Source organism: Eupeodes corollae, chromosome 2 (assembly GCF_945859685.1).
Source record: "Eupeodes corollae chromosome 2, idEupCoro1.1, whole genome shotgun sequence".
NCBI classification, from domain to species: Eukaryota; Metazoa; Arthropoda; class Insecta; order Diptera; family Syrphidae; genus Eupeodes; species Eupeodes corollae.
This window is the reverse complement of record NC_079148.1, coordinates 26,749,572-26,777,256: the sequence shown is the minus strand read 5'-3', so window position 1 is coordinate 26,777,256 and position 27,685 is coordinate 26,749,572. Positions and strand designations below refer to the sequence as shown.

At 35.5% G+C, this 27,685-nt stretch overlaps 2 protein-coding genes across 2 annotated transcripts; both read left to right on the top strand.

The window, feature by feature from the left end:
• Window positions 1-2,908: 2,908 nt before the first annotated feature.
• On the top strand, window positions 2,909-8,941 carry LOC129944807 (uncharacterized). The gene is made up of 4 exons (XM_056054471.1): window positions 2,909-3,266; window positions 3,361-7,027; window positions 7,105-7,688; window positions 7,740-8,941. The coding sequence occupies exons 2-4, from the start codon at window positions 3,399-3,401 to the stop codon at window positions 8,939-8,941; spliced, it is 5,415 nt and encodes a 1,804-aa protein (XP_055910446.1). The 5' UTR covers window positions 2,909-3,266; window positions 3,361-3,398.
• Window positions 8,942-22,825: 13,884 nt separating this feature from the next.
• On the top strand, window positions 22,826-25,688 carry LOC129946692 (uncharacterized). The gene is made up of 4 exons (XM_056056964.1): window positions 22,826-23,738; window positions 23,801-24,033; window positions 24,154-24,464; window positions 24,525-25,688. The coding sequence occupies exons 1-4, from the start codon at window positions 22,953-22,955 to the stop codon at window positions 25,136-25,138; spliced, it is 1,944 nt and encodes a 647-aa protein (XP_055912939.1). The 5' UTR covers window positions 22,826-22,952; the 3' UTR covers window positions 25,139-25,688.
• The last annotated feature ends 1,997 nt before the right edge of the window (window positions 25,689-27,685 follow it).

The following is a 27,685-nucleotide window of genomic DNA, read 5'->3' as shown; positions in this document are numbered from 1 at the left end:
AAATTATTTCTAGGCTTTCTATATTTTGTGGAGCTTTTTTAAAAAGCCAATAAGAAGTCATACCAATCATGATAGAGTTTTTGTTTTGGCCACCGCATCCATCACAGACTAAGCGCACTGTCTTAGCGTGACTCACATAAAGGCTGCACAAACGGTTGAACACAGCGGAAGCTATCTGATTAGATCCTTTTGCAAACTCATTTTCGGTCCATGTGATGAAAAACACATTTTTTTTACTCATGGAAGCTTTGGAACTTCCGACAACAACACTAAAGTTGTAAATGTAAAATTGCCGAGAATAGTAAGCAGCTTGATCTGCTACCTTTGGCAAAACCATGTTTTTTTGGCAGTCAAATGACATGGTAACAAGGTCATCCCTTTCTTCCTTTAATAAAGTAAAGAAAGCTTTGGCTCTTCTCTTATGGATCAGCTTCTCAACCATGAGCTTTCTTTTTGTATTTTCATTCTTTTCGTGTTTGATTCGTTCTGTAAGCTCAATACATTTTGAGCATAGATCGCTTGAAGGAGCCTTAAAACCGATATTGAAGTTTTTATTAAAAGTGCTTCGAAAAAAACTGTGTTTTACTTTGAGTGAGTTCTGTGTGATCTGGGTACTGTACATTTTGTACATCTTGGCAATAGAAAGTTCAGTTGGTAAATATTGGCGCTTAGCTACAGTATTTCTGCAATAATGAAGTTCAAGTGTTTTGAATTTTTGAATGAATTCAATAACTGCGTTTTTTTTGGGTGCATACTGTTGGGAAAACCTGTCACCTCCTCTTGCTTCTAAAGGAGCACTTCCAGATTCTAAATGTCTTTTAGCAACCCCAATAACTCTATCCCGTTTTATGCCCAGGATTCCACAGAAAGCATTTTGACAAACTCGAACCATTTCTTGTTTAGTGTTTCTTACATGATATTCCACCATAATTTTTTTTATGTCAGATGCAACTCTTTTGCGTCTAGGAACAGATGCACAGTAGTTAGTAGGTACTTTATAAGAATAGAAAAAACAAAGGAAATGGAAAAATGTTTGTTGCCATTTATTTTATTTTCAATTCTAAACAAACTGGGTTATAATACAAAACAGACAACAAATTAATTCTAAGCAAAAAACTAATAAAACAAAAACAACTCCAATGTACTCAACTTTGCACCTGTGAGCTTTTCGGTAATGGGCAGCAAAAACATTAAAATTTACAGTTAGCTTTGGATTGTTTGTGACTTAAAGTTTTTGATGTGTTTAATTGCGTGAGGTAAGAACTCTTTACAAGAGAAATGCATCCTGCGATAATTTGGTTGCAGTTTTGTAAAATGCTTTTGCAAATCTCATTACATCAAAACTTCTTAATGTATTGCACTTGTACACACTGTTATGTGGTTGGTGTTTGCATGATGGTATTTTAGGTAGTTGCTTTCGTCGATAACTAGTAATAATAACGAAATATTTAAGATATTATTTAGTTTCTCTGTCAACTTGACTATTAATTAAAATATCTATAAAACTTACCGCTCAGTTTTTTCCAATTCAGATTTCCAATTGGTTTTGTTCTTTTGTCTTTTTCTGGCTTTCCCATCACCGACAAGAACTGCCGAATTTGAACTTTCCATACCACTTATTAACACTTTTCACAGAATTAAATAATAAAAACTTACTTACAAGAACAACCAACTTCTCGAATTTCTAAAATCAAATAGGTGTTTTATGACAATAAAAATGTATAAAACACGATAAAGGGGATTTCCCTCATAAAAAGCAGTTAAAAATGGGGATGGGTCACAAAGCCTGCTGTGTTAAAAGAATTTAAAAAAGCCTATTTCAGAATTTTTTTTTTCAATATTTCTTACAACTATTTGGATTTTCCATCTAACGTCTACCATGGATAAAAGGTTTTTTGAGTTGCTATCTGATAATTTAAAATATATTTTGAATGGATGTAATGGATTTTGATGCGAACAAAAAATAGGATATAATGGATTTTGAAACAAAAACTGAAGTGGATAAAATGGGTTTTGAAATTAACTACAGATTTTGTGGTCTGATTTCTATGGCAAAAAATGGGATTTGGGATTCAAACTTTGCCCCAACGTATGTGTTTGAATGATAGCAACAAAACCTCATACCTAAGTCATTTTTTTTCAAAAGTGGATATAATGGGTTTTGATTTTGATCAACACTTTGTATATTTGTTGCTTTGATCCAGATTTATGAATTGGAGTTAAAAATGATTTTTTAAGGATAATCGGTGGTATTTCATCTGGACCTAGATTTATGTCTTATTAAGCTCTATTTGGCCAATATTAACCTTACAATCTTGAAATAAGAATTTCCTATTACTTGAAGGAGCTTCGTCAGATCTGGTGTAATTTGATTGAAAATAATGAGCAAATGAATTACAAATAGATGAGAGATCTGAATGCTTTGAATCAAGTAACTTTTACTGTTTTTTTTAAGGTTTGATTCAATTGTTAAAATTTAGATCTAAACAGGAATTCGTTAAGAACATTTGTTCTCGTAGTAATCGTATATAAATACCTTTTAAATCATTATTATTTCCGTTTCTCGTTTTTAGGGCTTTTTTTTACATAAATTACAAAATCTTATATTAAACCAAGGAGGCTTCGAGTTATTTTTACTTGAACTATTGGTACATACGTATCAATTTCCGATTTCATATTATCAATAAAATAATCATAGAATTGCGATAAATTGAACAATTTAGAATGTTCGTGCCACGAAATATCGGACATTTAACTCACTATGCCTTCGAAATTACCTTTTGTATAATTCAATTTTACTTATTATAATTTGAAGAGTTTATGAGTACGTATAAACTGAGAAATGTATATCAAGAGCTATATGGTGGATTGAGTTAAGAAAAAATTGTATTTAATTATGTGTGTCATCGAGCCATAAACTCTCCAGTACTAAAAACTATTTGTTTAATTACTCTGGCAATACCGCGCCACAAGAATAGCTAAAACAAAGAAAAATGAAAAAAGGCTCGAGAATTTTCCTCGCCATGTACCTAACCTAAGTTTTAATGAGAAAAAGGTACAGTCGGATGGCGGCAGTTTAAAAATTAAGATATTCATACCTATGTAAGTTATTTTTTATAATTTCCCTTTTTCATTAATTTCAAAATTGTAACTTTTAGAAAATAAAAAAAAATTGAATTATTTTGGACAAACACGGTTTTTGTTTTGGAAGAAATTTGGTTAATTTTGCACCAGAGTCTGCGCGCCGACATATTTTTATTTTATAGGTATGAATATCTTAATTTTTAAACTGCCGCCATCCGACTGTACCTTTTTCTCATTAAAACTTAGATTAGGTACCGTCGGATTTTTATTTTATAGTTGGTGCTAATTAAAATTGCACCACGAAGACTCCAATTATGTTAACCGACATGGAACACAGCTGTGCTTCAACGAAGTGTGATTTGCCCGATGACGATGAGATGGTTTCGTGTGAAACATGCCGAAGGTGGTGGCATTACAAATGTGCGGATTTTAACCCTACTTTATTTGACACTGATACTCCTTGGTTTTGTCGTAGAGATGATTGCGATGAAATTGGAAGTCAAAGTAAGGAAGAGAATACACACACTGCAGGTGCCGCGGCAAGTAATACTCAAAATGATGTTTTAGCTGCTGTGGATGGATTGATTGAGGCGGCTAGGGTGGCCCAAACGATCGTTGACATGAGAGACCAGGAAATCGCTTCTCTGAAAGCAGAAATGGACACGCTGAAAGCGCAGTTGGTTGCAACATCATCAGTTGCAAGGCAAGAAGCGAGTTCTGTTCACTCTGCAGATTTGAAAAAGCTTGCTAGTGAGAGGCTCGAAGCGATTCGACAAATTGATTGCAGACACAAGCAAATGGTAGGTCCTGCTGCTGCACACTCAACTCCTCTGTCGGGGCAGAAAGATTGCAATGTTAAATTGCAAGATGCGTCAAAAGACAGTTCGTGCCATCAGTCAGATATGGCAAATTTATTGACGATCTTGAATCGCAGTCAAGTCCAGGAGTTGCCCTCTTTTTCGGGGCAGGATAGTAAAGAATGGCCGTATTTTGAATCGGTATTCATATCAACAACAGTTGAAGGCAACTACAGTGCCAAAGAAAATGTTGCTCGTCTAAGAAAGGCACTAAAAGGCGAAGCTTACAATCTGGTGAGCGATCGTCTAAGGTATTCTACTGATGCAAACGCCGTGATGGACTCATTACGTGCGATTTATGGGAGAGCAGATGTTTTAGTGCACAGTCTCACTACGAATCTGCTTAAGTTGCCGTCGTTGAGCTCACCGAGTGATACAAAACTGCGTCAATGGGCTGTGGTTCTGAATGGATTTGTTGCGGACATCAAGTCGATGGATTTAAGTAAGGAACTAGACAACAATTATATTCTGACAGATCTAGCAAGTAGGTTGTCTCCTGGACAATACCACGACTGGCAAAAACGAAAATCCAAGAAGACGCACTCGAATTTAGAAGATTTCGCAGTTTTTCTCACTGAGAAACTATACGACCTGCCACCAGAGTTATCCAAAGCAACAAAGCAGTTATCGTTAGACAAAGCAAGCGGCTCCAGTTCATCACGGAAGGTCCTAACTCACCAACCAGTTATACAGAGTGAAGAAAAATGTGTTAAATGTGAAAAAGCCAAACACACTTTAAGTGAATGTGAAGAATTTAAAGCTTTGTCTTTAGACGATAGGTTCACATTTGCTAAGAGCAAGGGTATTTGCTTTAGATGCTTAAAGTTATCACCACATAGATGGAAAAACTGTTCACAAAAGAAGTTGTGTGGTATCGAGGGCTGCTCGAAAAATCACCATCCGTTACTTCATCCGTCAACAACGAAGCCAACCTTGAATTCATCGGCACATCCTTTCGTTCCACCGTCGCAAATTCATTCGTCACATCTAGAACCTAAAGCTCCAGTTATGTTCAAAGTTGTTCCCGTTCGTTTATTTGGGAACAATAATAAATCTTTAGACACATTTGCCTTTTTGGACGATGGCTCATCCATTACGATGGTGGAAAAAGATGTTTTTGATCTTTTGGACTTGAGAGGTGAACCAGAGCAGCTTACACTCCAGTGGACAAAGGGCGTTTCCAGAACTGAGGACTCTTTGCGTACAAATTTACATGTTTCTGGCATAAATAAACGTAAACGACATTTGCTAAGGGACATTTATTCAGTGAAGAATCTGGAACTGCCACACCAGAGTGTTGACGTTGCCGCTTTAAAGCAAAAGTTCTTGCATCTAAGAGATTTGCCGTTACCGAATCTAAATGATGCAAGGCCGAAAATATTACTTGGGTTAGATCAAGCTAAGCTTCTTGTGGGCAGCCGTCAGCGATCTGGTAAAGATGATGAACCACATGCGATGAAGACTCTCCTAGGTTGGACCGTCTTTGGTACAACAAAGATGGAATCCAGCGTATCTTGTATTGGCCCTTCAAGAATAGCTTCGATTTCTTACTTTCATGGAATTAGCAAGCAAGATGAAGAACTTCATGATATAGTAAAACGTCATTTCTCAACCGAGGAGTTTGGGGTTCGGCCTCCTAGCGGAAATTTTGTTAGCCAACTTGACGCTCGGGCATTAGAGGTGATGAAGCGAACCCTGCGCTATGTTGACGATCACTACGAGATTGGTTTGCTATGGTCTTCCGATGACGTTAAACTTCCTGATAGCTACCCCATGGCTGAAAAAAGACTTATTAGTTTTGAGAAGTCTTTGTTGAAGAGACCTGAGCTGTTGAAGTGGATGAACCAATACATAAAAGATTTATTATCCAAAGGTTACGCTAGGATAGTTTCAGATGAAGAGCTGTGTCAAGAGCATCCAAGAGTTTGGTATACACCTACATTTGTGGTTGTGAATCAGAATAAACATCCACCGAAGCCAAGAGTTGTTGCTGACGTCGCTGCGAAGGTGAATGGAGTTTCATTGAACTCGCATTTATTGAAGGGTCCAGACAACTTGGTACCTCTCCACGCTGGGCTGTTCAAATTTCGCGAACGAAAAGTTGCTGTAAATGCGGATGTTCGAGAGATGTTCCACCGCATTAAGATTTGTGAAGCGGACCAGCATTGTCAGAGGTTTCTTTGGCGAGATGGCGATGTTTCTAGAAGGCCAGCAGTCTACATTATGCAGGTCATGATGTTTGGACCTTCCTGCTCTCCCACATCTGCACAATTTGTGAAAAATCATCATGCGAACCTCTATAAGCAGCAGTGTCCGAAGGCAGTTGATGGGCTTGTTAACCGAACGTATGTTGACGACTACTTTAATAGTCACGACACGGTTGAAGAAGCTGTTGCTGTTAGCAAAGATGCCATTGAAATCTGTAAGGCAATGAACTTCGAGCTGGTGGGATTTCAATCGAATAGTCGTGCGTTTTTGGACCAGATTCCTGAATCGAATATCAAAGCGAGCCTGGTGAGTATCGATCCTAATGAGTCCGAGAGTTACGTCACAAAGATTTTGGGAATGTTATGGCAGCCTTCCTCTGATTATCTGATTTATAAGCTCTACGATGAAGAGTTTTTAAAGAAGATGTCGGATTCAAATGCTAATATATCCAAACGAGAAATATTAAGAACGATTATGAGAATTTTCGACCCCCTTGGTCTTATTTCCTGTATCATCATCAGAGGGCGATATATTTTGCAAGAGATCTGGCGCGAAGGCTTCAATTGGGACGAGCAGATATCCTGTGTGTTGCGACAGCAGTGGCTGAATTTCATAAGAATCTTGCGACAAATAGAGGAAATCAAGATTCCTCGTGCGTATACTACATTGAAACCGGGTTACTCAAGGATCAGTTTGGTCGTTTTTGTGGATGCTTCGGAGAAGGCATTTGCTGCTGTATCATATTGGCGCTTCGAGCATAATGCAGCAGTCGAAGTGGCAATTGCCATGGCTAAGGCTAAGGTTGCTCCGGTAAAAAGACTGTCAGTACCTCGCTTAGAGTTACAGGCGGCTGTGCTTGGGGTGCGGATTGCGGAAATGTGAGAAGTTCTCACTCAATTCGAGCTGATGACATCATCTTTATCTCCGATTCTAAGACGGTGCTCTCATGGATTAGTTCTTCCACCTTCAAATTCCCAAGCTTCGTTGCTGTTCGTGTTGGAGAAATTTTAGAAACTACTAATCCGCATCAGTGGTGGTTCGTAAGATCTGCGGATAATGTTGCGGATGACGGAACCAGATGGTGCGACAATGCAGAAAGCTCTAATAACTCGAGATGGTTTGCAGGACCCGAATTTTTGAAGCTTCCCCAAGTTGATTGGCCAGTTACCCCAGGGAAAGTTATCGCTAATGCAAATAAGGTAAGCACAATTGATTTATCTAAATTCTCAGTAAATTTGCATAGACATCAACCAATATCATTTAAAATATTTGATGAGTTAAAACCAAGATTTCGAGCTAGATGGTTTTCGGCAGTCAGAGTAATGGCACTATTACTTCGTTTTAAAGACTTGTTGAGTAAAAAGGGAATTGAAACAGAGCCTTTCGCAACACCTTCAGAAATTGTAAGAGCTCAGGACTGGTTATTTCGGAAAATCCAGCAAGATGCCTTTTCGGATGAAATTACTTGTCTGCAAGCTAATCGAAGTTTAGGGACCACGAGTACCTTATTGAATCTGTGTCCGTTCATCGATGATGAGGGTACTATGCGACTAGGCTCGTGAATACAGAAAGCAAATATTTCATACGCAGCACGGAATCCTGCCATATTGCCGAAACACCATCCGCTAGTGGAGTTATTAGTTCAGCACCACCATGAAGCTAACAATCACGTTGCAACGGCCACGACGATTTCAGACATCAGGGAAAGAGCTTGGGTTATAAGCATTCGTTCGATAGTGGCACGAGTCCAATCAAAGTGTTTTATGTGCAAAAGACTCAAGGCTAAGGCAGTAACACCATTTATGGGTCAATTGCCTGAAGGTCGGTTAGCCTTTGAGTTGAGACCTTTTACCCATGTAGGGGTAGACTGTTTCGGTCCCATGCATGTTAAATATGGAAGAGGCACAGTTAAACGATTTGGGATGATTTTTACTTGTTTGAGTTTCCGTGCCGTCCACATTGAGGTGCTCAATGATCTCTCTATGGACCAGTGTTATATGGCTGTTCGTCGATTTCTCATCATTCGTGTAGTCACCAAATTCATCTATAGCGATAATGGCCTTAACTTAATCGGCACAAAGAACCGCCTAGATAAAGATGTAAAGGAGATGGAGGCTGCTCTCGGTGAGTACTGCGCCAAGTACGAGGGGATACTTTGGCGTTTCATACCTGCATATTCACCTTGGATGGGTGGAGCATGGGAGCGCCTTATTAAATCCATTAAATCCAGCATAGAATTTACCTTAAGGGGAGTGACACCTCGAGAAGATGTTCTTTTAAACGCGCTATATGAGGCACAGGGGCAGATTAATAGGAGGCCGCTAACTCATATACCCGTCGACCCGGAGGATCCTCGACCACTTACACCAAACTCTATACTTTTTGGAGATGCCGATCGGAATTTAACCGCACCTGGAGTGTTTACTGGCAAAGATCAATGGAGTAAGCTGTATAGCCGTCGAGCGCAACACCTAATGAGAGAATTAACAAGGCGTTGGTACACAGAGTATCTTCCTGAGCTGACGAGGCGTTCAAAATGGTACACAAAAACAAAGCCAGTAGAGATTGGAAGCATTGTTCTTGTTATTGAGCCGGGGGAAGTTCGATCTGCTTGGAGGCTTGGCAGAGTGACAAACGTTTTTCCTGGTCCTGATGGAGTTGTGCGGATAGCTGATGTTCGTCTGCCAAATGGAAACATTTTGGTGAAGAGGTCGGTTGGGAGGCTCGCTGTCTTGGATCTGGAGTCTTCAGATAGAGCTTTAGACGGGCCCCGGGATGTCATCGAGCCATAAACTCTCCAGTACTAAAAACTATTTGTTTAATTACTCTGGCAATACCGCGCCACAAGAATAGCTAAAACAAAGAAAAATGAAAAAAGGCTCGAGAATTTTCCTCGCCATGTACCTAACCTAAGTTTTAATGAGAAAAAGGTACAGTCGGATGGCGGCAGTTTAAAAATTAAGATATTCATACCTATGTAAGTTATTTTTTATAATTTCCCTTTTTCATTAATTTCAAAATTGTAACTTTTAGAAAATAAAAAAAAATTGAATTATTTTGGACAAACACGGTTTTTGTTTTGGAAGAAATTTGGTTAATTTTGCACCAGAGTCTGCGCGCCGACAATGTGTCTACAATTCTAGTAAATCCTTATCTACAAAAATAAGATGTAGAATACGATTTAAATCATTTTTGCAACAGTTAATTTAAAGTAAGTCATAACTTGTAAAAGAATCAATTAATTCGTTTATAAAATCAAAATTTACATTAAAAGGTAATAGATGAAGCTCTTCGGGATCAAAAACCCATTCTAACTTAGAGAGATTAAAATCGCCTAGAAATATGATATGTTCATGATTTTTAAGATGTGATCATTCAATACAAGAGTATAAAGAGTAAACCTAAGTAGGAATTAATTTCTGTTTTTTGAGCTTCTAATTAACGAATAAAGAATTTTGGGGACCCAAACGTTTTAAGTGTCACAATCAACCAGATGTCCTCCGAATTCGACAAAAATATCTGCGCTATTTACCCTCCTTAGTATTATACTGAGAACCCAGTAAGAAAAATAACTAACTGAATATCTCTCTATGAAAATCTTCAGACGCTTAATTTGAGGAAGTTGAGTAAACATTTTTTAGTTTTTTTTTCAAGGATATTTTAAAAATCTTTATGAATTGGGTGTTTACTGAAAAGTTACAGCAATAATTGGTTTCAGCATTGAAATTTTTGTGAAATCAGCTATAGCGATCATTGAAAATGTTCTCTATTAGGGATTGAATATGAAAAATTGTTGTTTTACAATTTGGAACATGTTAGAAGAGCCTTATTTTCAGCAAAGGCTTCTTTTCAAAATGTGAAATATATTTTTCAAAAAGAAAGAATTCATTTGATGCTTTATATATTTGTTTCAGAAATACATTGTTAAAATTTTAATAATGGAATTAGATTTTTTATGAACAGCTAACTTCAAAAATGGCGTTTTCCAATTTTTTACTGTTCCGATGGCATCAGAAAAAAATGATTGATAAGATCAACAGCAAAAGGAGGCGTGAAGCTATATGGTATTGAATGCCCTTAATTCAATGACGCAAATTTACTGAGCGCTAGAAACGCTCATCAGTAAAACATTTCATACAACTTTACTTTACTCACTTAAGGTGGCGCTGCAGTCTAGTGTAAACTAGGGCCTCACCCAACAAACTTCTCCATCTAGCTCGGTCCCTAGCTAGATGTCTCCAGTTTCGCTCTCCAAGTTGTGTGAAGTCACTTTCCACTTGTGCGCGCCACCTGATCCGCAGTCTTCCTCTACTGCGCTGTCTTGTGGGTGTGGATTCGAAGACTTTCCGTGACCCAGCCATCTTAGTCGTTTGACTTTTACCCTTCTGGCTAAGTCTACGTCGCTGCACAGCCCGTACAGCTCCTCGGTCCACCTTCTCCTCCACTCTCCTTCGATGCATACGGGACCGTAGATCACACGAAGAACTTTTCTTTCGAACCGACCCAAAGTGCTTTCATCCGCTTTTGTCATAGGCCATGCTTCTCCACCGTATAGCAGGACAGGGATGATAAGGATCTTATATAGCACCACCTTGGTCCCTCGAGAGAGGACTTTACCACTTAATTGCTTTCTTAGTCCAAAGGAACAGCGGTTAGCAAGAGTTATTCTGCGTTTGATCTCAGCGCTGGTGTTGTTTTCTACGTTTACAGCGGAGCTAAGGTAGACGAAGTCCTTGACTACCTTAAAGTTACATCTGTCGATGGTGACGTTTTGACCAAGCCGTTGGTGTTATAGGTCCTTTCTTGATGACAGCATGTACTTTGTTTTGGCCTGATTAACCGTTAAACCCATTTTTGGCGCCTATGCCTCAATACTCACAAAAGCCGCATTGACATCACGCTGAGTTCTTCCGATTATGTCAATGTCATCAGCATATGCTAGTAATTGAACTGACTTTTGAAAGATAGTGCCTCTAGTGTTGACGTGTGAGCTCTGCACTATTCTTTCAAGTACGATGTTAAAAAAAATCACATGACAGCGCATCACCTTGTCTAAAACCTTTTTTGACATCGAAAGGTTCTGTTAAGTTTTTTTCCAACCTTTATGGAGCAGCGTGAATTCAGCACAAACGGACAAGTATGGCAGGGATCCCAAAACTAGACATAGCTCTATAGTGCTCCTCCCTGTAGATGATGTCATATGCGGCCTTGAAATCGATGAAAAGATGGTGGGTGTCGATTTGGTGTTCTTGGTTTCTTTTTCCAGGATCTGCCGTAATGTGAATATTTGATTGACAGTTTACTTTCCTGGTCTAAAACTACACTGATAAGGACCTATCAGGTTGTTGACGATGGGCTTTAGACGTTCACATATTACGGCAGAGAAGATTTTGTAGGCGATGTTAAGTAGACTGATTCCTCTATAGTTGGTGCAGTTTAGAGGCTCTCCTTTTATCAGGATCGGGTAAACAATACTGAGGTTCCATACATCAGGCATGCTTTCTTCCGACCATATCTTACAGATAAGTTGGTGCATGCTCCTAACCAACTTATCTCCAGCTGCTTTAAAGATCTCGTCATTCAAGTCATTCGCTCAATCGGCTTTATTCGACTTCAGCATAGATATGGCAATCTTTACTCAGTGTAAGTCGGGAGGACGGGATTGTTGGCTTTCGTCGTCTATGTTGAACGGATCATCCTGCCTGACAGCGGAATTCAGTTCGTCGTCGCCGTTATACAGTCTGCAGAAGTAGTCCTTCCATATCCTCAGAATTGACTGCGGTTTCACTATGATGTTTCCACTTTCGTCCTTGCAGCCTTCGGTTCTAGGTTTATGTACCTGTGAATTTCGTTTCACCTGTTCATAAAACTTTCAAACTTCATTACTGCTTTTAAACCTCTCAACATCTTCCACCTCAAGCTTCTCATACCCTCTCTTTTTCCTTCTGGGAATTTGGCGTTCTTCTCGCCTCTTCTGCTCATAGAGCTCATTAGCAGCTCTCGTCCTTTTATGCAGCGCCGCTTTGTGTGCCTGTTGTTTGGCTGCATTTACCTGCCTACATTCCAAACCAGGGGTTCCTTGTTGGTGGCTGCTTGAAACCCAGCATTTCAGAGGTCGCTTCTCTGATTGCGTCTTGGCAATTTTGCCACTGGTTTTCGATACATTGTGCAGAGAACTTCGCGAGAGGTTACTTGTAACTCGGTGTTAAAAGGATTTGGCGATCTCTGGCTATTGTAGCCGTGCGACGTTGTACCTTTTGCCAGCACATCCCTGTTTTGCCTTGGGTCTGGAAACCCGAAGTGCTACCTTGACAACAACGAGGTAGTGGTCCGAGTCGATGTTAGCTCCTCGGAAATTTCGTACATCCTGGAAGCGTGTCTGGCGTCGATCGCAATATGGTCAATCTGGTGCATATGAACTGATAGATATAATCTACCCCATAATGGCCAAAAGTATAACGAATAGTTCCACTATTTTGTGTTTCAATTTTACACTATTCCAAGGACAGATTTTTTTCAGAAAAAAATGTACAATTGAGTTCAATCAGAAAACTTTCTACTAAGCCAAAATTGTTTTATATTAGCTATGAACGAGCTGTACAAAAGCCGATGAAAACAATTAACTGAAATTTTCTCTTATTGAACACAAAATTCCTGATTGGAATCAAGCACTTCCTAATAAGAATCAAGCATTTGACGTTAGAGTTGATCATTGAAAGAAAGGGGCCAGTTTTAGCTATCATTGAAATCGATGCGGAAAAATGTTTGAATCGATATTTGACGGTATTTTTCTTTGGTTAGTCATGACAATTATATACTGATCGTTTGGAAATCACACAAATAATTTTTTGAAGGAAAAAAAGTGTAATTGCGCATTTATTTTTGTCCAAAAATGTATTTTTCTATTTTCCGGACGGAAATTCATTTTCCTGAACAGCTGATACTTTTATGTTTAAAAGTGAAACGAATCGTTCCACTGATTTGTGTTTCAATTTCACACCATTCCAATGACAGATTTCTGTCAGTAAACATTTATCGGTGGCTTTCAATCAGGACATTTTTTTCAATGACATAAATTGTTTATGATAGCTATAAACAACCTGCCAAAAAAATGTCAATGTTTGTTTTTAATGATGAAAACCAATGATAGCTATAACTGGCGCCTAAGACTGACAGGTTGAATACAAAGAATATGAAACACTTTCAGTGAAACAGTTATGTTCCAAAATATGAGGAATTAAATGCATGTTATCACAATGAAGCTGACCATACGTTTCGTTTGACAATTGTAAGAAAAGAACGTAATGTTATTCAAAACGGAAGCTTTAATTCAAATTTCCTGAACATTTTCTTTGTCTGTAGCTCAAAAGCTTTAAAAAAGTCAACAAACGAAATACATTTGCTGGAGGGATTCCCATTGGTTATTAGAAAAAGTTAAGAAGTAAGTTATTGAAATATACATAGAATAACTGTACAGTTTTTTCTTGGAAACGTTTTATTTTTGTAGAACAGAAAATGAGTTTCGAAGAACTCCTCATAGATTGACGAACTCCGTAGATTAAGCTCCCGGACTCACCGACGTCTCTCAGTCTGCGCTCCTTCTTGCTCCATGAGCTGAACAGAACATACTCACGGTAGGCTGGATAAATTTATTTTTTTTTTGATTTCAAAATTCATATTTTTTACTGCACGAAAAATCGAAACAAACTTTAAAAAAAAGAGGCTGGGATGCAACCCACTGATAACTTCCCATCCCGTCTATCGATTTGTGTTGTTTAAAAGTTTGTTTATATGTACTCGTATCAATTTTTACCAAATTTGCGTAATATTTTTTGTAGATTCTATTTTTTTAATGAAAAATCGGATTGTTGGATTTTTATATAAAAATTACTATTTGAGTCGAAAATCAATTTTTACCAACTTTTGTTAATTTTTTTTAGGTTTTTAATTTTTTGTACAAAAACTGTCGATTCGATTTTTTTCAAAATTTTACTGAATGTTGAAAACAATATTTCTTATAAGATAAAATTAGTTTGAAGCCAATACTTACAATTTTTGAAAAGATATTTGAGTCGAAAATCAATTTTTACCAACTTTTATACATTTTTTTTTAGATTTTTATTTTTTGTAAAAAAAACTGTCAATTCGATTTTTCTCAAAATTTTATCAGGTGTCAAAAACATTATTCTTCGTTGCACAAAATTGTTCTGAAGATTAAATGATATTTTAGTCTTAAAATTTTGGAGGTGACAAATTTTTTGTTCAGTTTTTTGATTTATAAAAAAAAAAAATTAAATGGAATTTTTCCAACAAAATATACTTGTTTGGTATCACGTTACAGTTTATTATATAAAATTTAATTCAAGTCTCTAGAGTTTTTGGTTCGTAAGATATTTAGGGTTAACCAAAATGTTCACCTTTTTTCAAAGTGCCATGGTAAAAAAACCACCCACGAAATTTTCTTGAGAGCCCTTTCAGCATCTATCTGCCTTATTATCTGTACAACAAAATTTATTTGAAATCGATATCTCTTCCGGTTCTTGAGCTATGGACAACGAAAAAACGTCGCGAACGTACGGACGTACGAACGTACGTACACACGCACGCACAGAGACACCTTTCTAAAAATCTTTTATTTCAACTCTAGGGACCTTGAAACGTCGAGAAATGTCAAAATTTTCAATTTGACAAAACGGACCCATTACAATAACTTCCTATGGGAAGTTAAAAATACCGCTGCTGATGACAGAAGTGTCATTTAAGAAATGTTATATTAGAAATGTCATTCAAAAACCTCGAAGCAGGCCCATCGTAACGCAGACGAGGCCGAAGCTGAAGCGTGTTTGTGTTTCAGCCATGAAATCCACAATCGGCTTTTCATTGAAAATATTTTCATCATTGAGTAATTCAAAATTAATTAAAAGAAAATTTTTGTTTTTTTTTTTTTTGTTGAAAAAGTCTGCAACTACGACTCGCTTTTAAATCTTGAAACAAAATTTATGATGATGAAAACCAACGATAACTTCAATTGACCCCTTAAAAATTTATTATTGAAACCAAATTTCATTGTAGTAATTATGTTCTAAAATAAGGACCAATTATTATTATCATTATTTTTCATCATTGGATTTTTTATTGCGATTCTTTAAAAAATGTTTCATCATTGAAAAAAAAATGTATTCAAATCTATCTGAACATATTTTCTGACATCCATAAATATGTCATTGGAATTGTAAACATTGAAAAACAAATCATGCAATAATTTCTTTTATGTTTTACAAAATAAAATCATCATTTCAGGGAATTAAATTTCCATCAGCATAAAAGAAAAATTGATTTTTTACATAAGATAAACTGTTTTTTACCTAAAGAAAATTCTATGAATTATTTCCAATCGATTAGTTTTTATATAGGATTGTATTTATAATCAGAAAGTAAAAATCACTAATATGAAAAACTCGAAAACAAAAATCTAGAATGGAAAAAATTTCGAAAACAAAAATCTAGAAAATAAAATCTCGAAATGCCAAAATCTAGAAAAAAAAGAGGAAGGGATGCGTCCCACACTGATAACTTCCCATCCCGTCTGTCGATTTGTCTTAAAATCTTAAAAGTTTGTCTATATGTACTCGTATCAATTTTTACCAAATTTGCGTACTATTTTTTGTAGATTTTATTTTTTTATGAAAAAACGGACTGTTGGATTTTTATATAAAAATTACTGAATATCGAAAACAATATTTTCTGTGAAATAAAATAAGTTTGAAGCCAATATTTTAAATTTTTGAAAAGCTGTTTGATTCGAAAGTAAATCTTTACAAAGTTTTAGTATTGTTTTCTTTTTAGAATTTTAATTTTTTGTAAGAAAAACTGTCAATTCGATTTTTTTCAAAATTTTATAGAATGTTGAGAACAATATTTCTTATAAGATAAAAAACTGTCAATTCGATTTTTTTCAAAATGTTACTAATTGTTGACAATAATATTTGCCTCAAAAATTCAAACATGCATTCTGGATAACTTACTTCTCCTTAACAAACTTAAAGTTGATAAGTAAAGTTACCAATCATACAACTGCACATTGGTACACATCACTGTGGTTCCACCGAAGGCCAAAATTATAAAAAAAATTGCTGTAGCGATAATTGCATTAAACGGTTAAAATGAGCTGAGAACATTCCAAACTAAATAGAAATAGAAAAGGAAAAACCGTTACATTTTTATCTTCAGAGTAATTACATTGCAAATACATGACATTTGAGTTTTAATGCTCTAAGAGTAATTGCGACTGCATTTGTTTAATTAATTTTTTTTTGTATCTGTGCGTTATTTTTTTTTGTAATGGATATATTGGTGAAAAAAGAAATAAAACTAAAATAGCTTAATATTGTTTGTTTTAAACTTTTAACTGTTACGCCCCATTACGCCCCCACAAAGTTGTATATTACCAAAAAGGTAGTTTCATGTACTTTTTAATACGTTGACTTAGCTGCGATTACTTGCGAATTCACTTTTAATTAATTTTTGAGCCACCTAAAGTCTCATTTTTTGTATTTCAGGGCATTTAACTAAAGTCTCATTTACAAGAATGTTTGTGCTTCAGCATTGGTTAAATGCTAATGGAACCGAAAAAAATAAGTCCCATTCAATATTAAATATTATTTTCAAGTCCTTACATGACATTCCAAATGCAGATTATAAAGTATTGGAAACTGGAATCGTATATTTTTGTAAAAAACTTACGTATTTCTGGAAAAAAACTTGCCGAAAAGTTCTTGTTAAAATTTATTCAGGATATCTTAATACAAAAGAACTATGCATCATTTCTAAAAATAACAATTATTTGCCCTATTCAACTTCTGCGGGGCGACCTTCAACTTCTGCTGGGCAACCTTCAACTTCTGGGCGACCTTTCAAAGATTTTGCAGAGAGCAGTAAAAGATCAAAACGAAGAAGATTGGCTACCTTATCGGAAGTGGATTCCACTGCTGTTGATTATTTAATAAATAATTCAAATACACCTATAAAACGACCAGCTATCGAAGAAGTTCTTTCACTAATAACTGAAACCAAATTATCAAAAAATCAGTATGTATTTTCTATTGAGGGATTTTATTAATTTGTATGCGTCATCTGAATTTTTGCCTTCGTATCAAAAAATAATTCAAACCAAAAAATTATGTTATCTTAAAAATGAAAAAATAAGAGAAGTGTCTGCCGAAATCGAACTGCAAAGTTTACTTGACCATACAGCCAAGCGTATACTGAATATAATTGAATACTGGTACCTAGAGTTGTTTCTGCATTTAACTAACAGATTAAGGAACACTTAATGCCATTTATGTACAAAATAACTCATGCATCCTATAACAAGTACACATAATAAAGAAAAAAAATTATATTTAAATAAAACTATATTAAACCGATCTTCAACCCTTTACCGAACGTATCTCACGAAATAGTTTAAGACTGATTGCAGATTCGAAATCAGGGAGCTCAAAACATTTTAGGACCAATCGTTTTTAGATTTTATCGAGTGAGTTAGTAATTATGGCCGCCTTTGTTCGGGAGTGGAACCACTGTGCACATGCACCTTTCTTATTGTTTGCAACTATTTTTATAAATATTGGGTGAATTTATGTATTTGTGTTTTATTGAATTTTAACTGTTAAAAATACGAACAAAAAAATCTCGAAATTTTTAATTTTTTTCTAGATAGTCTTTCGAGATTTTGTGGATTCGAGATTTTTGCGTTCTAAAAATTTTTTTTTTATTTTCGGGATTTTCGGAATTCGAGATTTTTGACATTCTAGATTTCGTCATGATCTAGTGAATCTAAAATAAAATCGCCAATATTTTTTCCCGATACTATTTCGAGTACCATTTAGGTTCCTAATGCTTTATATTAAATATCAATACATTTGTCACAACATATGGACTTATGCCTTAAGTCCATACTTATAGAACTTCACATTGATAAATGGGATTATTTCCTATTTCTAAAATTCATCCATCAAAAATAAATGTTAGTGAAATTTTAGCAGTCGCAGCATCACTTTATATCAATACAATAAATTACACTAACACGATAAAAAATTGGAATCAATTTTGAATCAATCATTTCAATAAAATCTGAAACCAATTGTAAAACGACATGAGTTCCAAAACCCTTCACTTTCTTAATTACATAAGAAATTACTTGAAATTAGCTGCGATCTGCTGTTTACTCCAATAATTCTAAATTCGCTAAATTTTGAATATCTCCAAACAAAAATAAAGCTCTGAATTATCTGTTTTGGAAAACAAATGTCTTACAAGCTTTTCTTTGACACTTCAAGTTCGTTGATGGTTCTCAAATTCGATTCTTTTGGGGTGCTGTTTGGAACCTCATCTATTTCTTTATTTCTTTTTCACTTGACGATAAGACAATTTTTTAACATTTTTTTTAAATATTACTAAAAGGTAATTATAATATTTATATAAAATATCAAAAATCATATAAAATGTCTTTTTAAGTAAAATAATCCTAAAATATTTATGTACAAGTTCAAATATAGGGCGAAAAGATTGTATATAGTCAAATATGTTACCTGTTTGATTTCAGAATTATTGTTTTTATTTGCTTTTGAAGTGTTGACTAGGAAATTAAGTTTATAACGGTAACATAAAATGTCTCATAAGTGTCCCTTTATAACTTTTAAACCTTTCGAAACTAAAAAGAAAAGAAACTAAATCAGCTTTCACACGCGAATTGTTTCTTTTCGGTATATAAGACTTTACTGGTAATTTATTTAAAATTTAAGAGTAATTTACATTTAATTCTATTTTTAATAAATTTTGAAAGTTGCACTTTTTCACTAAAAAGTAAAACACATGCGATAATGGTTTACTTTGACTTCACATATCCTCCCTGTTTTCTGTTTTTTAGTGATGCCAGGCTAAACATTTTTTAGATCATTTTTGTAAAGTTTAGTTTTCTTATTAAAGCTGGATATACACGTCACAGCCAATTGGCTTAGACACAAATGGATAAGGTCTAAATTTTCCCAGCATTCACGAACGAGAAGCAGCCACTTTGACAGATTTATTAGTTGTATATTTTTTTTCAAGCACAAACAAATATGTATATAGTATGTGTATCAAATAAATAACAACTTTTCAGCCATATGTTAGACTAAAAGGGCCATATTCATATTCGTATTTAAAACCCGAGTCTATTGGAATCGGAGTTTAACACCTAGGTTAGACACAGCTGCTATTCATATAGAATTCAATAGCTTTCTTTGGTTAGAAACAGGTTTAAGGTATATTCTATTAGGCTAGGCACGCACATGCAACTTTTAGTTTCGAAACTGTTTGGTTTCTAAACTGAGCGCTATAGACTTATATATGAGCTCGCGCACATGCAGAAACCATTCAGTCACCCATTCGAGCAACTTTTTAGTTTGTGTTTGTACACAAATTAGACGATCATCTCGAACCAATTCCTTAGTTTGTGCCACAAGGAATTACAGGTAACTGCGCGGACATTCAACTAAATCGTTTAATAATTTTCTGTAAGTGCAAGAAAGAGAAAAAATTAGTCAAGGTGAATAAATGTTTCCTGTGTATTGGTTTATTTCGTTGATTACTTTTGGAGTTGCTTATGAGCACGATGTTTGGTCAACTAACTATGGAACTATTTAGTTTCGAAAAAGTTGCATGTACGCGTCTAGCCTTACAGTTCTGGTACAATTTCACTTAAACCTTTAAAAAAAACAGGGAAATAAAAAAAATTGCGTTAGTTGAAGAACCAAAATCTCTGAAATCCTTGAAATTATTCTGATTAAGTTAGTTGAGAAGTTGTATGCTAATCACCCGTTATAAAAACCATTTAAATTTATTATGGTAAAGATGCGTACTGTAGCAAACATATGTCATTTTTGGTGAATATACCGAGCGAAAAATCTTAGCGCTGACTTATTTTTGTCAAATCGATGCGTTTCATTTAATTTGTCGTCATCTATTTCAAAGGAGTCGATTCGGGTTAAGTAAAGATTTAGTTCTCCGTTGGTTGCTAGCATTACAACATCCAGCGTAATATCGAAATCTTAATCGATGCTTAATAGTGTTTTCATACCGAACATAAGACCCGGTTTTGTAAAAAAACCTACATCAGAAACTCAAGTTTTCCCATACATTTTTGGTAAACCACAAGTTTTCACAATCCTATTGACATTTTAAATTTTGTTTTTATATTTAAAAAAAAAATGTCTCGCAACGTAATTTTCTCAATTTGTTTTGATTGTTTTTGACGTTTTATACATTTAAAAACAGCTTAAATATAGGTTCTGTCTGGATTATTTTTAGACTCCAGGCTATCGTTTTCAAATTTGTTTTGAATTGTCTATGAATAAGATACTCTGGAGTTAAGTTAAGCAAACACAAAATCAGAACTATGAATACGGGCCAATATCTTTAAACTACGAAACTTAGAAGCAGAAAAACATGGCCGAAAATGGTAAGCCCACGTAGTAAAAGATAGCAATTGACACAGAAACAATAAAATGAAAAAAAAAGACATTAAGAATTTGTTACCTTGAATTTCTGTATGAGACAGGCTGAGATAGTAAGTTAGTTGTTAGTTGGAGATAAACAACACCGTTTAAATTTGCTCCGCATTAACGACCGTAGCTGCTTTGAAAGATTTATTATTTTAATCTCCAGCACAAGCAATATTAAAACTTGAAAAAATGTTTAAATAAAATAAATTTAAAAAAAATTCATTCAATTGTTCAGAAAAATATGTCAAAACTTACAAAACTTGTGAGCAAAAAACATATCCGAAAATGGAAAATAATAAAGAGACGTCATCAATTTTCTTCCTTAAATTATTGTATGAGATAGACTGCGAAAGTTAGATACCTTTTAGGTGACGTATAAGATTGTGTAAGCAGAATGAACTACTTGGCTCGTTGATTCCCCACACTTAACAGAGCAAAGCCTCGGCTCGTTGGCTCGAGCTCATTAATTTTTGCCTTGTTGAAAATCAAAAATCCACACATGGTGTATTTTGAATCGGCTCTGCTCTGGACATATTGTTGTTCAAAGAGAACGTGATTAAGTCCAGTGTACAAAAAAAATAGAGTACATTTTTAAATGTCAACTTAAACTTATGGGTTATTCTTGACAAGAAATTCAAGAAGAAGTTTTCAACTTCGCAAATTTGAAAGATACTTTCATTGTTTATTTAGAATGAAGTCTTTACTCGCAGCTATGAAAATACTTTTCTTAATCTTGTACTTCTACTGCTGCCCAATGTTCACCAACAATTTAAATTTTTCACCAAAATTCTGAAGTATTTATTTTGAACAGGAAGCTCCAATTGTTTGAATTCGCTCACTCCATTTTTTGAGCATTAAATTACAAAAGGAAACAAAATAGTTGCCTTTACATTTAAATTAAATTTTCCCTTTTTCATATTCGAATCAAAATTGCTTTTTCTCAATTAAGTTGTTGACGTTGGAGTCTCTCTGTCTATGGTGACTTTACTGCATAAACCGTTATTGGAGCAACATAGAAGCGAGCAAGCCATCCATTGCACACAAAACCCTAGTGAACCAGTTATAGCTTTCATTGAAATCAATCCAAAAACATTTTTGAAATTAAATTTTATTACGTTCTCTTTGATAAGAAATGATAATTGTATACTCATCGATCGCAAATCACACAAAAAACCTTTTTTAAGGGCTATCGAATATGAAAACCATAACAATTTTCGTACTTCAAAATTGTAACCATCTACTAATGAGACTCATACCTCAATGCCCATAAATTTCTTATAAAGCCCATAGGAGCGTAATCATAGAAGTTTGTTAAACTCTTACTAAGTTGGTATTAATTAAGTCCAGAGTTTAAGCTTTTTATAAATAAATTAAAACCTTAGTTTAGGGTTTAATCTGTGGTTTAACTATAAACATAGCAATTGCTGTGCTTAAATTGTTACTGTCAAATTTGATCTTTATTTTTGAATTGAAAAGCTGAAAAAGTAAATTACATATCAAATTAAAATGTCGGTTGATACCGCAATTGAAGAAGATATGGATTTCTTAGAAGGGTTTGGTGAACTGCAAAATATGCCACCAAGAAAAAGAAAAATATACAAAACACGGTTTAATTTATTTGAATTGAAAGTGAAAGGAATTATGAGGAATGATATTGTTTTGATAAAGAAGTTGTCACATTTTTTTGATATTGTTGTGATATTATGTGTACATCCAATTTGAGGAACGACAGCACAAAATAACAAGTTTGAAAATATAACAACATTTTTTCACTTGACCTGTCATTTGAAGTATAATTGTAGTAGAATACAACCTCAAACTGGGGTTTTACTAAACACATCATTGAAATTGACTATGAATAAGAGATGTGTTTATTTAATCAACAAGCCCTAAACTATCTATCAAGAAATCACGACGTTAGTAATTCTCTATGAATACGCCCAATAATCTTAAACACACTTCCAAAGGAATTAAGAAAAAAATCTTTTTCAATCGACAGCACTGCTTTTATATCTCCTCCAATTTTACCACTCAATACTTTTAACAGAAATTTGGTATCACTTTTTCCTGAAATAAAATAACGGATGTTTTGTCAGCGACATCTTCGTATTTCCCCATTTGCCTTCCTCTGTCTTATCTGTTATTTCTCTAACGACTTTCTTGTTTAAAATAAAATTTGTGTCTCAAAGTTAATTTGTTTCCCAGAAACATTCGTAAAATAAAATATTTATTGTGCTGTTTTCTTATTTAAAACTTCACCATGATGTACAATAATATGTTTTACTACCAAACAACCCCGCAAACTTCGTTTCAAAATCCACAAACTCCTATCCAGAACCATTTGTTGCAATTGGCTCTGCCACCACATCCAGAAGAACAACCTCCCATTCCAACCAATTCCTCTTCATTGCCAGTCACTTATCCTTATTCACCACCACCTCCGCCACCGGTTGTATATTCCCTAATTCAAACCAATGGCCGCAAGGTCTATGGTCCACCAGAAGACTGGGTTGGCCCACCTCCGAGCAGTGCCTGTGAGCTTTACATTCGGCGTATCCCAAAGACCATAAGTGAACAAAAGATCCTCGAGCCATTTCTTAAGTTCGGTAAGATCTACCAGTTCCGAGTGCCCATAGACTTTGTCCAAGGAATCCGAGGCTACGCCTATGTCAGATACACCAACGAAGAGGACGCCTGTTGTGCCATGGAAGTCCTCAATCATCACTTCATCGAACAAGGCAAAACCCTGGACATTGTTAATTCGTGTGAGAAATGCCGTCTCTTTGTTAGCAACATTCCAAAGCATTTAACTGAGGAAGAGATCGAGACGGAGCTGAGAACGATCTTCCCAGCAATGCAACGAATCCACTCGAAGGGGGCCGTAAGAGGCAAAGATAAGAACCAAGGCTACGTCTTTGTGAACTTCGCCACCCACAATGACGCTCTGGAGGCCAAGAAAAACACCTGTCCGGGAATTGTTCGTCTTTTTGGACACGACTTGAAGATCGTTTGGGCTAATTCTGAGTGTGTCGATAATACACTATCCGTAAGTGATACACAAACATTGTAAAGAGGTAAAGTTTAACTCGTTATTTTTCTTGTCCACAGAATAAAACCCTTTTCGTTCGGAATGTTGACCTCAAACTCAACAACAGAGACCTGATTGAGGTCATCGTCAATCATGTTCCAAGGACTACGGTGAGGAAAATCTCCAAAGTCCGAACAAATGCATTTGTGGACTTTACTTGCCGTCAAGCGGCCGAAACTATTATGCAGAAGTTACAAGGATCAAAAGTTGGCGAAAGCAAGTTTGTCATTGAATGGGCAAAGCCCTCAGCGCAGTAAGTAGCTTCAAATTTGACATTCTGGATATTCTGTATACTATTGGCCTAGTTCTGGCTCCATTCACATTCTTCTGCGTTGCCTACACTTGCTGCCATAAAAAGGCCTTTCTCTTTCAGACAATCCCTGCATCGCATGCGTAACTCCGACTTTGATGCTCTTCTGCGCCTCAAATGCATTGCAAATAATTGGAACATTCCAGTGATCATCTTTGGAACATATTTTGAGGAGGCTAACCTCCAATATGCTGCAGTCTTGCTTCGCAATGAGGAGTGTCCACTTCGCTTTATAATCGTCGTCTTATTCACAAAAGAGCTCGTCGACATCCATGCCCGTTTGTGTGAAGTTGTTGTCACATTAATCGATACTATCGGAGGATTTCCCGATTGTAATTATGTTTTCTGGGCTCAAAAGGACACAGCTCATTTACGTAAGTTTCTTTTTGGAATCTTTTTGGTTTGGTGTGAATTTTAGTGATGTTCTACTTTAGTTGGTGCGGTGAATCCTAATCCTCATATGACATTCATTGCTTCCCACCGAATTCCGAAAGAGTTCAAACTCGATTTGATAGAAGTCATCGATCTCAGTTGGGGCTGTGGCATGTTGGCCAAAGCCACAGAAAAACGACTCCTTCAGTTGTACAAACAAAGTTTCTTGGTCAATGAACAATTTACCTTCTTGAGTGATTTCATTTTCACCCAACGGATCTTCGGGACTATTATGCCCAAGTACAGAGGCAAACCACCATTGAAGTACAATTTGAATGACAGTCAGATCGTTTTGGCCCTGTGCTACCAAGCAACGGGGATTAATTGTTCGTTTGTTGGGCGAGAATACAAACCATGGGAGTTGACCGGCTTGGATTGTGGTCACAATGGTTTGCCATTCATGTCGATGACGCTTTTGCCACTTTCTCTGACTCAGTCGAGATTTGCATCGTCATTTGTACTGCATCAAGTTATATTTGGGGGGACGAATTATCATTCCCCGTCGCAGTGTAGTATGGTTCCACCTTTGTGGATCTCGGGTACCTCATATGCGGAGTCTCTGAAACAAGTTTCCACAATTCCACCACCGGTGCTGAGTGGTGTTTGTGATCAATGAGGAGATGGAGAAGTATTTCAAAAGTTACATATATTTATTTTGAATTGGATTGGATTTTTATTTTTGTTATGTTTTTTTATATATTTTATTTTTATTGTTTTTAATTTTATTAAGCTTATGTGGGAATTTGAAGTTTTTTTTTTAATTTTTTTTAAATGTTTGCTAATTTTATACTGAACACTTTTGTTTTATTTATTTCTTAAGCTTTTCTCTTAATTTATTGTTGCTTTCGAGATGGACTAGAAATTTGAAGTTCTTTTGTATTGCATTGCATCTGGCCATCCGTAGGTTTGAAATAACTTCTTTTTTGTATGCATCGAATATAATTTAAGCTACAAAACTTTGTCTACTCTTTTTTTTCTATTTTTTGTAATTAAAAGATGTTTAAAAAATAACCGAATTAGATTTTAAAATGCAACTTAAATTGCACGAAACTTTATTTAACACAAGAACAAAGCTAAGAAAGTGATATAATCATTTTATTTTATTTTATTACAAATCTGAATTATTAAAAAGAGATTTTCTTCCTTTTTTTTAATCACCAATTGAAGCACACAAATATATCTATACTTAAGCTACAAATCATTTGTTTAAGTTCAAAACTTCGTTATACTTATTTTGTATTAACTTATCATAATACTTAACAAATCTTATTTTATTCATATTGAAAACCAGTTACCAATAAAAATGTACTTAAACTTATGAATTTGTTCTTTATTCTTTATTTAATAATATTATATTTGACAGAATTAGTTTAAAGGATTAACATGCATGGCTTATAAGCCGTCTACAGAAAGAAATTTCACTAAACTTAAAATATAAACCTAATATCAACAAAAAAAAAAATTATATAATATTCATTAAAGCTTTGAGAATGATAAGGGCTTACTTACTTAAGGTGGCGCTACAGCCCTGGGGGGTTATTATGAAAAATGAAACTCGTTCAAAATAACGCTTATTAGTTGAATTGCGATTAGAAAAAACGATGGTAGTGGCACTAAATCGTCAAATTGCGATTAAGAAAAACTAGAGTCGTAAAAATGACGATACTCGTATTATTATTTACGAGTGCCTTCAGCTCTCGTTCAGCTTTCGTTTTGGGGGTAGATGTCAAATGTCATTTATTTTTTTGTTTGGTTGGTTTTTGTTTTGTTAAGTGCGCAAAAAAATGTGAGTAAATAATAAATAAAATTGTCAAAAACATACAAATAAGTTATTTCTAACCTTCAATTTCAATACATTTGGTATGTATGTAGATTTGATACTTGGAAGGTGAGGATCGATCTCTTCTAATACATATTTGAATGCGTCCTTGTTCAAACGATAAAGAAACTTGAATCTGGCAAATATTTAAGGAGTTTTTTTTTAATACTAGATGGAAAGGATTTCACTTTACTTATGTTGAACTTGGAAGGCTCATTGGGTTCGATGAATCTCTTTAAACTCTTCTTTTTATAGAACGCATTTCCTCTTCTTCGTTAGTTTGGGATTCATCTTCGCTTTCAAGAAAATAGTCGCAGTGAAAAAACATTTTATAGAATTTATGCAAATTACATTTATTTTTGAAACTTCCTCGACTTTATTTATATTTTGACATTTGTTAATAGGAGTGAAGTTAGTTGCTCCTTTAAAAAATTATCATTTTTCGTTTTTGCCTGGCAACTTTTTTTGCTTTCTATTTTCGTATCTTATAATCGCTCTTCACCATGACTTTCGTTTCTTCGATTTTCGTTTTTTCTGCCGTTCGTTTCGTAATTCATAATAAGGGCCCTGTGTGAACTAGGGCCTCACCCAACAATCAATAGCTCGGTCCCTAGCTAGATGTCTCTAGTTTCGCGCTCCAAGTTGGGTGAGGTCACTTTCCACTTGTGCGCGCGTGGCCTTCTTCTACTGCGCTGACTTTCCGGGCCGGAGCATTGGTTTCCATGAGCTCTACGTGACCCAGCCATCTTAGTCGTTGGACTTTTACCCTTCTGGCTAAGTCTACCCGTACAGCTCGTCGTTTCACCTTCTCCTCCACTCCTCTTCGATGCATACGGGACCGTAGATCACACGAAGAACTTTTCTCTCAAACCGTCCCAAGGCGCTTTTATCCGATTTTGTCATAGTCCATGCTTCTGTACCGTATAGCATAACGGGTATTATATAGCGACACCTTGGTCCTTCGAGAGAGGACTTTTCCACTCAGTTGCTTTTTTAGTCCATAGAAAGAGCGGTAAGCAAGAGTTATTTTTCGTTTTTTCTCTAGGTAGACGAAGCCCTTGACTACCTAAAAGTTACGTCTGTCGATGGTGACGTTTTGACCAAGACGTCGGTTTTTAAGGTCTTTTCTTGATGTACTCTGTTTTGCCCTCATTAACCGTTAAACCCATTTTTGGGTGTCTATGGTCCAAAGCGCTAACCACCATGCCACGGGTAGGACCGCTTAAACTCCGCCTTATAATTCTCTGCTCATCCCGTCGATTAATAATAAAAATAAGCACTGCACAAAATAAATAAACTTTTTTTTGTTAACTGCAAAATCAAATGTCAAAATCTTCGAAAACA